Consider the following 16,247-nt stretch of genomic DNA (forward strand, 5'->3'; position numbering starts at 1 on the left):
GCGGGGAGAGGCCGTCCGGACCCCGCCCCCACACGGAGAGGGCGGGGTGTGCGGTGGCGCAGGCGCAGTGCGCTGTGCGGCCGGCCCGGCTGCGGGAACCCGGAAGTGCCGGGCGGTGCCGCCATGGGGCTGTTCGGGAAGACCCCCGAGAAGCCGCCCAAGGAGCTGGTGAGGGGCCGGAGCCGCCGAGCGGGCCCGGGAGGAGGTGGCGGGACCGGCAGTTGGAGGGGGGAGTGGCGGCAGGGCCGTGTGGCGTTGCTATGGCGTCGGGCGGGGATTGCCGAGGGGCCGGGCTCGGCCTGGCCCTGGCGCAGGATGAACCGAGACCGGGCCGGTGAGACCCCACAGAACCTTCCGGTGTCCGAAGGGGCCTACAGGGAGCCGGAGGGGCTCTTTGTGAGGAATTGGAGTGGCGGGACAAGGGGGAATGGGTACAAGTTGATAGAGGGGAAATTTAGGTTAGATACTAAGAAGAAATCCCTCCCTGTGAGCGTGGTGAGACACTGGAACAGGTTGCCCATGGAAGCTGTGGGTGCCCCATCCCTGGAAATGTTCAAAGCCAAGCTGGATACGGCCTTGAGCAACCTGGTTTAGTGGAAGGTGTCCCTGCCCATGGCAGGGGTGGTTGGGACTATTATGGTCTGTAAGGCTCCTTCCAATCCCCTGACATTCTATGATTCTAGCTCCTCTTGCAGACACAGCCTTGAAATTAGGAAACAGTAGCTGATATGTTGGGACTTGTAGGGGGAAGATGAGTCTGTAGACAAGCTGTGTTTCTGCAAACAGCTTTCTGCTGTCACAGTGCAATGAAATCATCAAGACACTGGTGGATTTCACTGTTGCCTTTCATAAGTAGCTACGAATGTGTTAAAAAATCTGCTGTTTGCTGAGAGGAAGATCAAATGCATTAAAGGTACTGGAAAAGCAGCAGGGAGAAGAATGACAGGCACACAAGCTGGAGGTTTAGACAAGCTGCAGTGTCACAGATGTTCCCTGGTGCTTTGTAGCAGCTGAGTCCCAGGGCAGCAGGTTGTGGTTGTTGCTTGGGGGGTGAGAGAATCAGATGAGGAATGTACCTTTGGCAGTGTCCTCCCCTTCCTCCTCTGCCTGTGTGGGCTGGGTCAGTCTGCTGAGTTCCAGGAGAGCACAGGGAGGGCTGGGCTGGGGGCTGCTGCTCCCAGGGGTGGGTGACACATCAGGCAGCTGTGGAACCCACACGTGTGGTCATGCTGCACTCAGCAGTTCATACCTGAAGGCCTGAGGGCCACTCTTGCTCTTTTGCCTTCTCTAACTGGTGAACTTGCCATGTTTTCCAGTGGCACAGAGCCTGTGGGGCATCTTGGAGCCCTTGGAGGATGGTGCCAGCCACCTTGAGCCTTCTTTTTGGTGCACAGCAACAGGACAAGGAGCAGTGACCATAAAATAAACCACAACAACTTCCACCTTTACCTTTCTTTATGCTGAGGGTGGCAGAGCCCTGGAACAGCTGCCCAGGGAGGTTGTGGAGTCCCCCTCTCTGGAGCCATTCCAAACACACCTGGACAGGTTCCTGTGTCATCTGCTCTGGGTGACCCTGCTTTGGCAGTGGTTTGGACTGGGTGACCTCCAGAGATCCCTTCCTAAGCCAGTGGTTCTGTGGTTCTTTGCAGAAAACCCTGCACAGGCAGAAGGGACAGGTGACAAGAGTCCTCCTGCTGTCATGAGCCCTCCCTTGGGTGCAGGATGGCGTGGTGACCTCACAGGCCTAACACTGATATTGAGACACCCATTATTAGTGAAAAATTCCTTTCCTCCTGTACCTAACTGCACCTTTAGAAGGAAAAAGCAGTAGCTGTTTCTGCATCCTAGCTGAGGGGGAAACAGCACAGCTTAGCTGGTGTCTGCCAGCAGCTGTGCTCGAGATGCAGTCCCTGAGCAGGGCCAGAGGGAGCCCCCAAGCACTGCAGGAGGTGGATGGTGCTGGGGAGGGGTTGAGATTTTTGTGATGGCAGTGATTTGCCCTCAGTTCTTTTGTCTGCCCAATCTCTTGATGTGAGGTAATTTATTTATGATCAATACAAGGCAAATATCTTCAGCCTTTGTGAAGATCTGGTGATACATTTCAGCCTGTCTAAAGCTGGGGATTTATTATACTTTTAATGCCATGTCTGGATCGTTTGAACTTAAAAAGTGGCTTTTCCTCCAGTGTATTCTGAGTTGGCTCTTTTCAGCTTGAGTGCTTTGCTGGCTGACTCTGGCATGATGCAGTGCTGTGAGAGTGATGTTTGTGTTTAGATCAGGAGTAGAGCAGAATTGCTTCATCAGCCTGGAGTTGTGCTCAGGGTAATTATCTCTGCTCAGCTGGACCACAGACTCCTGTTCCCAGCATTGCTGCCTTGTGCCATGGTCTGTATCCGTGTCCCTGTGTCCTGTGTGAGATGGGCAGTGTGGCTTCTTTACAGCTCAACAAATTGCTGTCTCACGAAGCTGGGAGCATGGACTAGCCTGGATAAGAGTCTGGGATTTCCTCCTCCTCTTACACAAATCAGGAGATGCACCAGGGAAGGCATAAGCACCCAGCTGTGCCTTTAGGACAGTCATGTTAAACCCCTGGCAGTGCTAGGGATGAGCTGTGAAAGAGTTTTCTGCTGTCAGAGTAAGCAGGGATTGATGACAACACACAACCAGTCTTGATTTAATGGTGTCTTTGTGCTGGGCTGTGCACCCCAGAGACAGAAGCTGCAAATCCTGCTGTGGTTCATTTGACAGTTGCTGATTGTGCTTGTACATGAAGACTTGTTGTGTGTTGGTTTGTTCTGGAGTACAAGCTGTAGAGCAAATCCCTGGCAGGTGTTACATTTGAGACAGGACACTTGGCCAGCCAGAGCTCTGTCATGTTTCTCTCAGTCTCTTCCCCCTGCTTTTTTCCTCTCATGTAGTCCCTACTTTAAGAGGGACCTTACCTTTCTGTTAGGGTGAGGAATGGCTCTCCAGGACATTATCTCTGCTCTGAGGAACAAGAGGGGAGGTTGCAGTCAGTTCTGGGTTTGGGGGTTTTTTGCCTGTAAACCCAGGGTTTAGATAAAGATACAGGAGCTTTCTGAAACCCGTTAGAAACTTCTGCACCTGTGCAGGGCTTTGGGTTGTATGTGGGGGTTTTTAAGCTGATTTTGTGCTTGGGCACCCCAAATGATGGCTTTTGTCTGCAGTCAAAGCATAGTCCTCTTCACTGTGACCAAGAGAAAGTCTCAAAAGACTGGTGAAAGTCTAAATCTGTTGCTCTGCTGTGCTTGTGCACCAAAGAGAACTTGCTTTACAAGTTTTCATTGCACAAGTTCTCTTCACTCTGCTTCCCTGGAAGGATGGTCAGGGCAAGTGGAGCTCCCCATCTCCTGGGTGAGCCAGAGGATCTGGAACAGAGAGATCTTGGCAAGTGCCAGGAGCTGTTGAAGGAGCAGCTGTGTTTGAACACCACCAAAGGCAGGGGAAGGGAAGCTGGAGGGCAGAGAGACCTGAGCAAGTGGGAGGAACCCAGCAGGAACTTCACAATGCTGAGCAGTGCAAGACTGGGCCAACCATCCCTGCACACAGGGATGTGCAGCCTGGGGCTGCCTGGGCACCAGCTCTGCAGGAAAGGATCTGGTTTCCCATGGATAATAAAGGAGTTCCCAGCACACCTTTGCAGCAATGAAGGCAAACAGGGCCGTGTTGGGAAGCTGTAGTCACAGTGCTGAGTGTTCAGTCACTGTGCTACTCAGCAGTAAAGAGGCCACACCTGCAGAAGTGTGCCAGTGTGGGCACACAGCTCAGGAAGGATCTCAGCAAGCTGGGGAAGTGTGGCAGAGGGCCATCAGGATGGAGGAGGGCTGGAGCCTCTGAGGCAGGAGGAGTGGCTGTGGGAACTGGGCTCATTTTGGCTTGGGGAAGAGAAAGTGAAGGGGTCTAAAGCCTCTCACTGTCTCTGGTGGGGTTGTAGTCAAGAAACAGACAGGTACTTCTGAGGTGTGTCCAGTGACAGGAGGGGGGCTACAGCCAGAGTTGGCCAGAGGAGAGTTTTGAATTGAACATGAAAGGCCAGACTGGATGGAGCTCTAGTGAAAGGTGGTCCTGCCAACACCAGGGCACTGGAAATAGATGGTCTTTGAGGTCCTTCCAACCCAGACCATTCCAGGATTCTATGAGGAAAAGTCTTCACCACCCAGGTTGAGCAGTGCAAGACTGGGCCAACTGGGCAGCCTGGGGCTGCCTGGGCACCAGCTCTGCAGGAAAGGATCTGGTTTCCCATGGATAATAAAGGAGTTCCCAGCACACCTTTGCAGCAATGAAGGCAAACAGGGCCGTGTTGGGAAGCTGTAGTCACAGTGCTGAGTGTTCAGTCACTGGGCTACTCAGCAGTAAAGAGGCCACACCTGCAGAAGTGTGCCAGTGTGGGCACACAGCTCAGGAAGGATCTCAGCAAGCTGGGGAAGTGTGGCAGAGGGCCATCAGGATGGAGGAGGGCTGGAGCCTCTGAGGCAGGAGGAGTGGCTGTGGGAACTGGGCTCATTTTGGCTTGGGGAAGAGAAAGTGAAGGGGTCTAAAGCCTCTCACTGTCTCTGGTGGGGTTGTAGTCAAGAAACAGACAGGTACTTCTGAGGTGTGTCCAGTGACAGGAGGGGGGCTACAGCCAGAGTTGGCCAGAGGAGAGTTTTGAATTGAACATGAAAGGCCAGACTGGATGGAGCTCTAGTGAAAGGTGGTCCTGCCAACACCAGGGCACTGGAAATAGATGGTCTTTGAGGTCCTTCCAACCCAGACCATTCCAGGATTCTATGAGGAAAAGTCTTCACCACCCAGGAGTAATTTAAGTGCATTTGCTCAGAGTGGCTGTGAAGTCTCTGCCCTCAAACAGTACCAAAACTCAATGGATGAGACCCTGAGCAACCTGTCTGAATTCTGAACTCGATCCTGTTTTGAGTAGGGGTTGGCTTGGAGACCTCCTGGAGATCCTCCTGACTGAAATGGGCAGTAGCACTCTTGGGGCTGTCATCCTGTGCCAAAGTCTGTCTCTTCTGCTGAAATCCCCTGTGGCAAGTTCCCTCTGTACAGTGACAGGGCTGTGATGTGGGAGGTTAGCCAGGCAGTGAGCATCTGACTCACAAATCACATCATGGAATCATTGAAGAGTTTTGGTTGGAAGGGGTCTATAAAGGTCCTCCTTAACTTCTTGTCTGAACATTAAGAGCAGTGCAGTAATTGATGGTATCTCTGCAATGTTTGGAGGTTTTATTATTTGAATAATGAAATATTTTAACATCACTCATAACTTGCAGCTCATGCAATTTGAAGTGCTGCTTTTGATACTGAATGTTTAAGTTACATGAAAGTATGAAAGCATAGTTTTGAAGTTGGAATTTCAAGTAACTCTCACTTTCTCTTTTTAAGGTCAATGAATGGTCCTTGAAGATAAGGAAAGAAATGAGAGTGATTGATAGACAGATCAGAGGTTTGTACTTGTGTCTCATTTTTTGTTTTTACTCTCCTTGTGTGTCTTCAAGGTTTTTTTTAACTTTAATTGAGGCAGGCTGTGAAATTTAATAACTGGGGGTAGTCTATCACGTCTGGAGTAAAGGAAGATAAATGTGATCCTGGGGCCAGACTTAGTCTGTGTTACAAAATGATGTCGCTGTGAAGTTATCCTAGTAAAATTTTCAAAAGAACATGAATATTTCATGCTCCCAGTAACCATAATGCTCTTAAATCCCTTTGGATAACATGTATTAGACTTATTATCCAGAATTTCACCCACATTGATTTAATGAGTAGTATCAGTGTGGTATATAATTCCACATACAGGCAGTTCCACTGGCATATACCAGTGTGAAAGTGCACATGCCAAGCAAAAGTTGCTTTCTGTCAGCTTGGAAAAATTACAAACAGAAGAGAGGAAAGAAAACAAAAGTATTTTCTCAGTGGGTGGGTGTTTTGCTATTAAATCATGAGCATTACACTGCTGAATGGGTCTTGAAAAGCAGAGGAGTTGTTTAATATTGCACTGCTGTTAGTTCAGAATTTGTTCTGCCTGCCTTCCCTGAGCCTGAAAATAGGTTTGGGCCTAGGTTTTGTTTTCTCCTTCTTTGTCTTCTGCCCAGACCCTGGGATTTGTCCATGGGAGGTGCTGGTGAAGGATATTTTGTGTCAGCATCTGGTTGCCTGTTTGGAGTGACCACTTGAGGAGTACATCCTGCATTCCCCATCCTTCCCCAGCCCTGTGCCTGTGGAGTGACCTGGCAGGGTTTGTCTCTTGTAGACTTGTAGGAGTTGGTGGGAGAAGGCTGCTTGTACAATACAAAGTCTGTCTTTGTCCTTGTCTCCAGTATGAGGAACAGAGTTTGTGTCTTTCCCAGGAAAACTGACGTACAGGATTGTGAATTCTTTTACTTTCTCCAGGGCCCTTTGTGTGGCTGTATCAGGCACAGAGGAACTGCAGCTCTGATCTTACTAGCAAAATATGTTTTAGAGACTGCATCTTCCACAGAAGCAAAGTACCCATGTATTCACTACTGATAGTTCTTGAAATTTTGGGTTTCTTTTAACTTTTTATGTGCCATAATGCTTTTAATGGCTTGCACAGATACTAGGTTATATGGTAGTGTGATATTTTGATGTAGATGCAAATTAATTATTGTAGCTCTAAACCTGTCTGTGTTTCAGAGTCCTGCATTCAAAGAAATACAGTTCAGCACTAACCACCAACCATCTGCTACACTGATAATTGCCCTTAAAATAAAGTACATAATATCTTTGTGCCAGGGTTTCACATTTTACCAGGGGTCACCTATGGAAGATAATGGTTCTGCTGGACACTTCCCAGGCTAGCAGGCTGCTCCTGAAGGATGGCAGCCAAGTGCCACTGAAGGCTTCCTCAGAAGTTACCCACTCTAGTTGGATTCTGCCATGCTCTCTTGTTTCACCTGAAATCTTTAAGGAAGGATGCTAAGCTGGAATCTCTCTTAGTTTCCTTGGGGCAGGCTGTGCGGGATGTGTTTGAACAAGGCAACACTAGATCCACCTGGGATGAACTGAGTGGGCTTGGATCACTTGAGCACTTGGCTCTCCCAGTCAGCAGAGTTACTAAAATAGCAACACACTCTTTGAAACCATCTGTTGTTGGACTCTTGCTGTTGTAGTGATTTCTCTTTGGGGTAGGTTGTTTTTCAGGGCTTGGAAGGTTTGGAGAAATGAAAGGTATCCTTGTTACTTCCGAATTGAATTTTTTGAGTTGATAGAGTAGGAGTAATACAGTAACTTTGTATTTTGCTGAGCTTGTGAGTCCCTCTCACAGGTGCTTTGAGCCTCTTGTGCTTGATGGTGCTGCAGAGACACTGGGGAAGTGACTTTGGCTCCCTTGAGGAGTGTAGCTGGCACTGACCTTCAAAGCTGGAGTTGACTGTTCCTGCATACTTGTGCCACTGATCTCATACTCAGCAGTTCATGCCAGTGAGAGCATTCACTGGGGTGCAGGCTGCCCTGCACTAGCCTGGGTGTAGTAACACAATACTTGTTGTTTTCAGCCTGACAAAGTGATTGTTGTAATTCCTCAGTGCTGCTGGGGCTCTTCTGGTGCTTTCTGTTTCTGCTGGAGCACTTCAGCTCTTTCTTACCTGCTCTGATATGCTGGGACTTGGCTCAGTCCCCTGTTTGACATACAAATGTCTTCAAGTTTGTGGTATTTCTGAAAATAATAGTGGGAAAGCAACAAAGGTATGTTTTTCTGATTATAGTCCTACAGCTTTCTGCCAGTCCTTTAAGGTAAACACCTCAGTGAATGATACTGAGAGTATTGCTGGTCTTGAGTACAGGGTTCATTAACTCCCACCTGAGAAGCTGTGTTGAAGTCTCCAAGTTAGCCTGTGCCAAAAAGTGTGTGTTGATACCTTTGTTTTTAGAAAAGGGCAGCTTCTGATTCTTCCAATGTGTAACTTTGTCTGGCATGAATCAAGAAGACTCAAAGCTAAATCTGAACAGAGGCTTTCTTTGAAAAAATTGTTCTTGTGGTCATTTCAGTCAACTCTTTGCAGGAAGGTGAGGAACGCTTACTGTCTGAATTCTTTCTTTACTTTAGGATAATTTTTCTTATGGACCCTGAAATTCACATTTGATCTGTGGCTAATTTATTGCTGAGTCTGGAAAAGAAAGGAGGTTGATATTGTCCCTGCTTACTCTTGCATTTTTTACTCTGGGTTTTTGGAGTACCTGGCTCCTGCCATTCACAGCCAGTGTTACCTGGCAGGGCAGAACTGTCAACAATCACATCAGATTTGCTGGAGAAACCAATGATATTTAAGAAGGCCTTTTTAGTGTTTAATAGTCCAACCAACTCTTTGCTCTTGCTTAGTTCAGTATTCCCACTTAAGCACACTCTTTAAAAAAGCTGTTGAACAAAGCTGGATTCCAGGAGAGTTTGAACAGGATATTTCAAGTTAGATGTATACTTTGTGTATATATATTTGTATCAGTTTAATAGTCAGGAATTTATTTTGAAGTTGTGAGTCAAGTCATCCTCTCAGAGTGCTGTGTTCTTACAGGAACTTTTTTTTTTTTTTTGCTTTGTAAGCTCTTAGTCAGCTCAGCATCATGGACTAATAATCTCAGACAGTCCTTGACTGCAAAGGAAATTACAGAGCTGGATGTTCAGTAATGAGAATTTTCCTATTAAGATTTAGCTGAATTAATCAGCTGACATGTAAATCAGCCTAGAACAAGGTCTTTGAGTAACAGAGGGAATCTGAAATCAAGCAGAAACAATTATTTGCATTGGAAACGCACCTCAACAAATGACTGATTTCTCTTCTATATCCTTAGGAGTTGGTCACTGTTTGCTGTGTTTTTCTGTACTCCAGATATCCAGAGGGAAGAGGAGAAGGTGAAGAGGTCAATAAAGGATGCTGCCAAAAAGAATCAGAGGGATGTGTGTGTGATCTTGGCCAAGGAGCTGGTCCGCTCTCGGAGGGCCGTGAGCAAACTCTACGCATCCAAAGCTCACATGAACTCAGTTCTCATGGGCATGAAGAACCAGCTTGGTAAGAGCAAATTCTGGGCCCGAGCACAATGACTGCTCTGACAGTAGAAGTGAGGTCTGAGGTTTCCTTGCCCAGAACCAAAATCAAATGCAGGCAGAGCTTAAATGTGGGAGCAGTGGTGCTCCTGTGAAAAGCAGCTGATTCCAGTGGGCTTCAGGGGCCTAGGAAGATCCTTCCATAGCAGGCCCAGAGCTGTGAGGTTGCTAAAGTTCTGCCTCCTAATCCCAGCAGGAACATGCACCCACACTGTCAGAACAGAGCCTTTGTCACCACCCTATAAACCCACACAGTTTTCACACACTGTGGACAGCTCCACCCTGCTCTTCCTCTTCAGCTCACGAGGACTCAGGTCCACCAGTAGAACACACACACAATAGATCAGTTCCAGGAGCTGCTCTCAGATGCTCCAAGCTGGCCAGATATCTGGTACCTGCCTCAGATCTCCTTCTCTGCCTGAACTGCTGGTGCCTGGTCCTGCAGGCCCCTGAGGGTTTTGTGTTCCCTGATCCGCTTCAATCCTTCTCCAAACTACCTTTGGTCATTCCCCTAAGATTCAGTTATGTTCCTGTAATCCCCTTAAAAGATCTATTGTAAGTTTTCCCTGTGTCCAAACATGCTCTTTTCCCCTACATCCCTGGAAGGAGTCCTGCATCCCTGTAGGCAGTAACTCCCCTCAGTCTGCAGGATGTTCTGAGGCTGTTTCTCCAGTGCCCTGCCTGGATGGGTGTCCCACCCTGGGCTCTGAAGTAGTCAGGGAGCTCCCAGTTTTGGTTTTTTGGAGTTCCTGCCCCTCAATGTTCCTCACATCCTTGCTGGTTCCCTGTTTCCTGTGAGGAGCTGCTCAGCAGATGATGTAACACCTCTCCTCAGAGCCTGAGGGTTCCAGTGGTGTGAGAATCACATGCTTTGAAATTGAACTCACAGCAATTTGGAGCACATTCTTAGTGTGCATTTCTAAACAGTTTGAATGCAGTCCTAATAGCCCTGTGTCCTGATGGAGCCTGTGTCACTGATTTTGACAGGACCTGTCACAGGAGTAGAATTCCCTTCATCTTGTAGATGGTTGCTTCCCTAGCAAGATTCTAGGGGCATTTACCAATGCCTACATGGGGATGGAGGAGTGCTTGATTTCTTAGTGTGGGTGAATCCTTTTGCCCCTTGTCTTAAAACCCATGTTCTGTAAACCCTCCTTGGACCCTTGTGTTCCTCCAGAACCAGCATATTTCCCTCATTCCTTATCCACATCAGAAATCTGTTGTAATACACTTCCTGCAGAGTTTTCCATAGCTGGAAACAGTCCAGCCTGTAAGAAGCAGAGCAGAAAGCTGTAAAGACAGGAGAAGACTTGGTGGAGGTCAGCATGCTGCTGAAATGTCAAAGCATTTCCCCCACCCCAGCATCATCCCAGTCGATTTTAACGTTGGATGAGTGATAAAACAGGAAGTCACACTGTGAACCTTAAGTGTAATTTTATGATGGTTCAAATGTGGCTCCCCATGCATCTCACTCAGCTCAGGAAAGTAGGACCATCCCTTCACCTTAAGGTGTCCATTAAAAGGAAAAACTCAAAACAGCCTCCTGCTTATTACCACTGCCAGCATCTTCATCTTCTTGGGAATGTTCTGATACACTTAGGAAATATGGAGGAATCTAGAATTCACCCTGGGGTTTGTAGTAACTTGAGAAATAACCACTCAAGGCAAGGTTACTGTTAGTTTGTTACAAGTGTAGGGCTCTTAAATTATTAAAATGAAAAATAATATATGCTGTACCTTCATTTTGCTTCCTTAAGGAGTGACCATTTTATATACAAACAGGTAAGTTCTCCATGTCCAGAAAGCTGCAAAGCTAGATGGCAGAATTCAAACATCTTCAAAGTACCCTTAATTGCTGCTTTTTGATCTTGGTATATCAATACATATGAGGAGAGCTTATAAGTTAGAATAGCCTCTTAGTATTGTTAAAGTTTAAACAAGCTTATTTTTGGCTTGTCTGCTTCAGTATTAATATTGTAGCTTACTCTTTGCTGTGGAACTATTGCAGCAGAATTTCTGCCAGGGTTACTTTCCTGGTGTCAGGCAGGAGATCCCTGGTTCAGCAATCACTGCAGCTCTGCTGCTGAGACCCTCAGCAACACCTCTGGCTGCTGAGGGGCTGGGCAGGAGCAACTCTGTCCCTGTCTTTGGTGAACTGGGTGCAGGTGGGTTGAAATCTCTCTGCAGACCACCTGGGCTCCTCATTGTACAGGACCAGTAGCTTTGCTGTAAATGTGACTTTTCCAGTGTGGGTATAAGTTGGGCTTTTCAGGAATTTAGTCAGGAGTGAAGAAGTGCAATGCCTGTTTATTTTTTAAACTGATTTGCCTAAATGTAAACAAATTTCCATGTAGGGAGGATATTATTTCTCTGCTTTCAGCAGTGCATGTTCAAACTGTTCTGTGCCTCTCCTTCACAGCTGTCCTCAGAGTAGCAGGCTCATTGCAGAAGAGCACAGAAGTCATGAAAGCTATGCAAAATCTAGTAAAAATCCCAGAAATCCAAGCAACAATGAGGGACTTGTCCAAAGAGATGATGAAGGTAAGGTCTGGCCCATAAATCAGACTTGGGTGAGCATGATGTGGCTGTTACTGAGCTGTGCAGTCACTTGGGTGGCCCCTTTGTCACAGGGCTGGTGTGAGCTCAGGACACTCTGACTCCATGGCCAGTCTCATACTGGTGACACAAAGAGTTTTAAATCTGGCAGCAAAAAGCTGTTAGACCAACATTCCTAATAACAATTTTGAGTCAAAATTTGGAACATATGGGGAATTTATTCACCAAAGACGTGTTCAAAGAAACAACAATTTTCAGGCATTTATATACACTATAACAGCCAAGATTTTTTTTTAATAAAAAAACTCCTAAAAATCTGCCCAATTTATTGCATCATGGTAGAGGTGTTTTGTTTCTTTTAATTACTAGCAGAGCATCTCATCTGTCTTTGTTTAATGGATAACCTGAGTTTTATCCAGCTAACAGTGCGTTATTAAATTTGCTGTCCTGCTTAGACAATTACTATTGATTAAGTTTTCTGGGGAGTACAAGCCTATGAAGTGGCTCCCTTACTACACCTGTAATGCATTGATCAAGTTTTCTGGGATGTATAGGCCTTTCATTCCTTAACTCTCTCAAGATACCATTCTTGTTCTATGACATCTAATTAATCTCTAGTTACATTATAACCATTAAACAATTATTTATTGAATTTTGTTCTTCAGCTATAGATTCTCTAAGGGGTATGGGTCCATAGAGTTCCTTTCTGCAGGTGCAGTGAGGTAATTTCTCAGGGTTTTCTACTGACACTTAGCCAATACAGATCTAAACCAATACCAAAATAACACAAACAGTCCTTAACTAATTAAGTTTATTACAAAATTTTTAAAGAATCACAAAACTCCTGGCTAATTCAGATATAACTCACTGTCACTGATTTAAAGCATCTGGCTCAATGTCTCCATGTGATGGGAGTGCTCTGATTTGAAAGCATACTAAGCCTCTGTTATAACTTACATTTTCAATGACCAAAGTTGTTTTGCTTTTTCCCTTCTTACCACTCTAGACTGTTTGGTTCAAGCAAGTTTATTTCTAAATAATTTTAACATTGTGCACCAGCATGGTTTGACCATATCGAGGTTGCAGGGCCTGCAAAGGAATGTTTCCAAATGCAGATAAAAAAAACCAAGCTGTGTCAAAGAGCAGTTTTATAGTGTGCTACACACTTCATGCTGCATGACTGAAACCTACCCTTGTATTTCACATGCTTGGAGCAGGCTGGGTTCTTGGTTTAGACGTGCAACAGCAATAAATAACCACGGAATCATAGAATGGTTTGGGTTGGAAAGGATCTTAAAGATCATGTAACTCCAGCCTCCCTGCCGTGGACAGGGACATCTGCCATTGGACCAGGTTGCTCAGAGCCCCATCTAACCTGGCTGGGAACACTTCCAGGGATTGGGCATCCACAGCTTCTCTGGGGAACCTGTTCCAGCTCACAGGGAAGAATTTCTTCCTAATATCTAACTTAAATCTCTCCTCTTCTAGTTTAAGTAACTTGAGGTTTTCAAAGTGAGAACAGGTGCCTTTAATCCTCAGTTTTCTTCCTGCTTTTCCTCTGCAGTTGTAGAGATGTGTGCTCATGTTACATGCCTGGATAGGCATAACCTCATCTCCCGAGTAGAAATGTGTTTTCTTACTCTGCTCTTTCCAAGGGCATCACACTCTGCTTTGTTTTTTTTCTGCTAGGCTGGAATTATAGAGGAAATGCTGGAGGACACCTTTGAAGGCCTGGAGGATCAGGAGGAGATGGAGGAGGAAGCTGAGGCAGAAATTGACAAAATCCTTTTTGAAATTACAGCCGGTGAGTTTGTGGGTGCTGCTGAGAGCCAGGTCCCTGCTCTGTTCAGTAAGATGCAGCAACTGAAATCTTCATTTATTCTGTGCTCTCCCAGTGGCATCTCTTCCTTTGGTGATGGGCAGAGAGCTCTGACAAGCTGGTTTCTCAGGGCTGAGAAGGCCAGTGGGGCTCAGCAGGGCAGAACTAACATCCATCAGCTGCTGTCTGTGCAGTTATGTAATTGAGGCTCTAACAGATCTGTGTTTGGCTGTGCAGTGAATCCTCTTAACAAGGTGAAACTTACATGATTGACTGCGTATTGTTGTTAATTAAACCAAGAAATAAACTCTGCTGCACTGCCTGGAGTCATAGGCTGTGTTGTGAGTCCTGGCAGTAACATGCTGTGTCTTGTTTGGGGGAAAAAAACCCAAAACAAACACAAAAACCCACTTAAAGCCAAAACCACAACTTCTGCCTTCCAGCTCATGAAGTAATGATTTACTGGTTCAGTTATTTGACTTGGAGAATGCTTAGAATGCTCCTTTCACCTGGATTGCTTGTGATGTGGTGTGACAAAAACAAGCACCGGGGCTGCATTCAGCTGTACCACGCTGCAAGTGCAGGGCCCACCCTGCTGGCACCTTGTGCTCAGTGCCTGGCACATTGCCCTGTTCTTTCTCACATCCTAATTTGCTTTTTCCATCCTGTTTTCCCGGCTGGAGCAGCTCCCCTCCTCCCAAGCAGGCAGGGGGAGCTCGCAGGCAAGCAGCAGGGCTTGTGGGGAGCTGGGAGCCTCCTCGCAGAAGGGAAGGAGCACAGAGCTGGCAGGTCAGTGCTGCTGGGCAGCACTGTCACCCCCGGGCTGGCCCTGTCCCAGCTCAGGGGTGTGACCTCCATGGGAAATGACTGGTTGGGTTATTTTAGATGTCCCCAAAAGCCACTAATTATTAACTGAAGACTTGACACTCACTAATGAGCCTGTTTGTTGTTGCAGGGGCCTTGGGTAAAGCACCCAGTAAAGTCACAGATGCTCTGCCAGAGCCTGAGCCCATGGGAGCAGCTGCTGCTGCCGTGGATGAGGAGGAGGACATCGAGGCCATGCAGTCACGGTTGGCCACCCTGAGGAGCTAGGACCAGGATGGATGTGTACAGTTGGCTTTATTTTATCCTGTCCTACCTTCAAAATGCAAAACTTAATGTATTCTCACTTATGTAATATATATATATTTTTTTTTTCTTCCTGAGGATTTTTTCCTCCAAGACACTACTGTAATATACTTCTTGGGGAGTGCAGTCTCTTCCAGTTTTCTGTTCAGCCCATGTTTCCTGTGGTGACATGGCAAGGGTGGTGTAATGTTATGTATTTTTAGAGATAAAGTCCAGAAATATATTCTCATCTTCAAGCAGCATTTCTCTCTAACAGGCACTTTGGTTTAATCTGCTACCAAAAACCTCCAGCACTGTCAGTTCTGTGTTTTCCTGAATCAATACAAAATTTATTAAAGCTGCTTCTAACAGTCACTGCCATGGCAGCAGTTCAGTTTGCATCACTTTGGCCTCTTTCACAAACAATACCCCCCTCTTAACACCTCCCTTTTAGTTTTGTAACACCTTTCTTTAGCACCTTTAGGGCCTTCACTGCATAGTTAAAGAGAAGTTTTCAGTCTGTTCCAGCTCCGTATGGTCACAGGAGAGCCTGGCTTAGCCAAGGCCTTGGCACAGGGAGGGCAGATCAGGTGGCAGCAGTGGGAGGGGGGCCCTGACTCACCAGGTTGTTGGCAAAGCTTCCCTTGGCCATGGCAAAGCCCCTCTGCTGCTCCAATAGCACATTTCAGGGTCAGAGGAGAGCTGTGTCTCCTCCCAGGGGAAAGCTTCAGGCAAAACGGCTGTCATGGCTCACAAAAGGCTGTTTGGAAACAAAAACACCCTGACCCAAACCTGTCACTGCACAGCACCTCCCCAACAAAGGCCAGAGCTCATTTTAAGGAAGCCAAGTCTCCAAATCATTGTACCCTAACAGCAAGGGTAGAAAAACACACAAGGCACACAGAGAGCTGGATGGACTCCAACACCTCCCATTTTCAGCCATAAAAGCATGGGGAGGGCCAAGCACTGTTCACCTTTGTGCTGGGGAAGGCAAAGCATCCCCAGTGCTTCAGGGCTCTGCAATTCAAGTGTTCATCTCCACCCCAAATGCAACAAAAACAGGCAAGAGGGACAGCTTGTTTCTTGTGGTCTTAAAAATGAAGAAAGGACACATCAGAAACAAAGCAGGAGAGAGCTGCAATAAAACAAGATTGAACAACAGCACAGTGGTAAGAGCTCAAAATCCAGTTTCAACAATGAGTCTTTTCAGATCTCTGTGCACAGACACAGGGTGTGTAAGATCAGTGTGACTCAGCTCCCTGGGAGGGACCTGTACTCCAGCTGCCCACAAATACTCCAGCTGGTTCCAAGGAAAGCACTTGACCTGCTTCATGTCTTCTCCTTCAACTTGAGTTCAAGGGAGAATGTTCACGTAAGTGTTGTTTTTAAGCATACTTAAGCACTAAATGCCAAATCAAGGCAGCTAAAGTGACCAAAACAAGTTATTTAGTGTCAAGAGGTGTCAGCAAGTGGAGGAAAGCTCTCACTGAATGCAGTGAAGGGCTGGTTTGTAGGCAAACCTGTAAATCAACTTGACTTCACTCTTAGAAGAGGCTCCTGCTCCCTGCACACCACTGCAGCCTGTCCCCACTCCTGAGGGAGCAATCAGGAAATTTCTCTGAAGAAGAACCCTGCTAGCCAAAACAGACTCAACAGTTGCTGCTGATCACAAACAGGTCAGGTACTACA

The 16,247-nt window shown here is 46.8% G+C and overlaps 1 protein-coding gene across 1 annotated transcript; it reads left to right on the forward strand.

Moving 5' to 3' along the window:
- Positions 1-49: 49 nt before the first annotated feature.
- Positions 50-14,933, forward strand: LOC121352555 (charged multivesicular body protein 3). Its single transcript, XM_041465657.1, has 6 exons — positions 50-168; positions 5,404-5,464; positions 8,862-9,041; positions 11,496-11,617; positions 13,322-13,436; positions 14,407-14,933. Exons 1-6 carry the CDS (start codon positions 124-126, stop codon positions 14,541-14,543), a joined length of 660 nt encoding a protein of 219 aa, XP_041321591.1. The 5' UTR covers positions 50-123; the 3' UTR covers positions 14,544-14,933.
- The last annotated feature ends 1,314 nt before the right edge of the window (positions 14,934-16,247 follow it).

The sequence above is a fragment of the Pyrgilauda ruficollis genome, unplaced genomic scaffold, assembly GCF_017590135.1.
Source record: "Pyrgilauda ruficollis isolate IOZ18807 unplaced genomic scaffold, ASM1759013v1 scaffold1, whole genome shotgun sequence".
Lineage (NCBI taxonomy): Eukaryota > Metazoa > Chordata > Aves > Passeriformes > Passeridae > Pyrgilauda > Pyrgilauda ruficollis.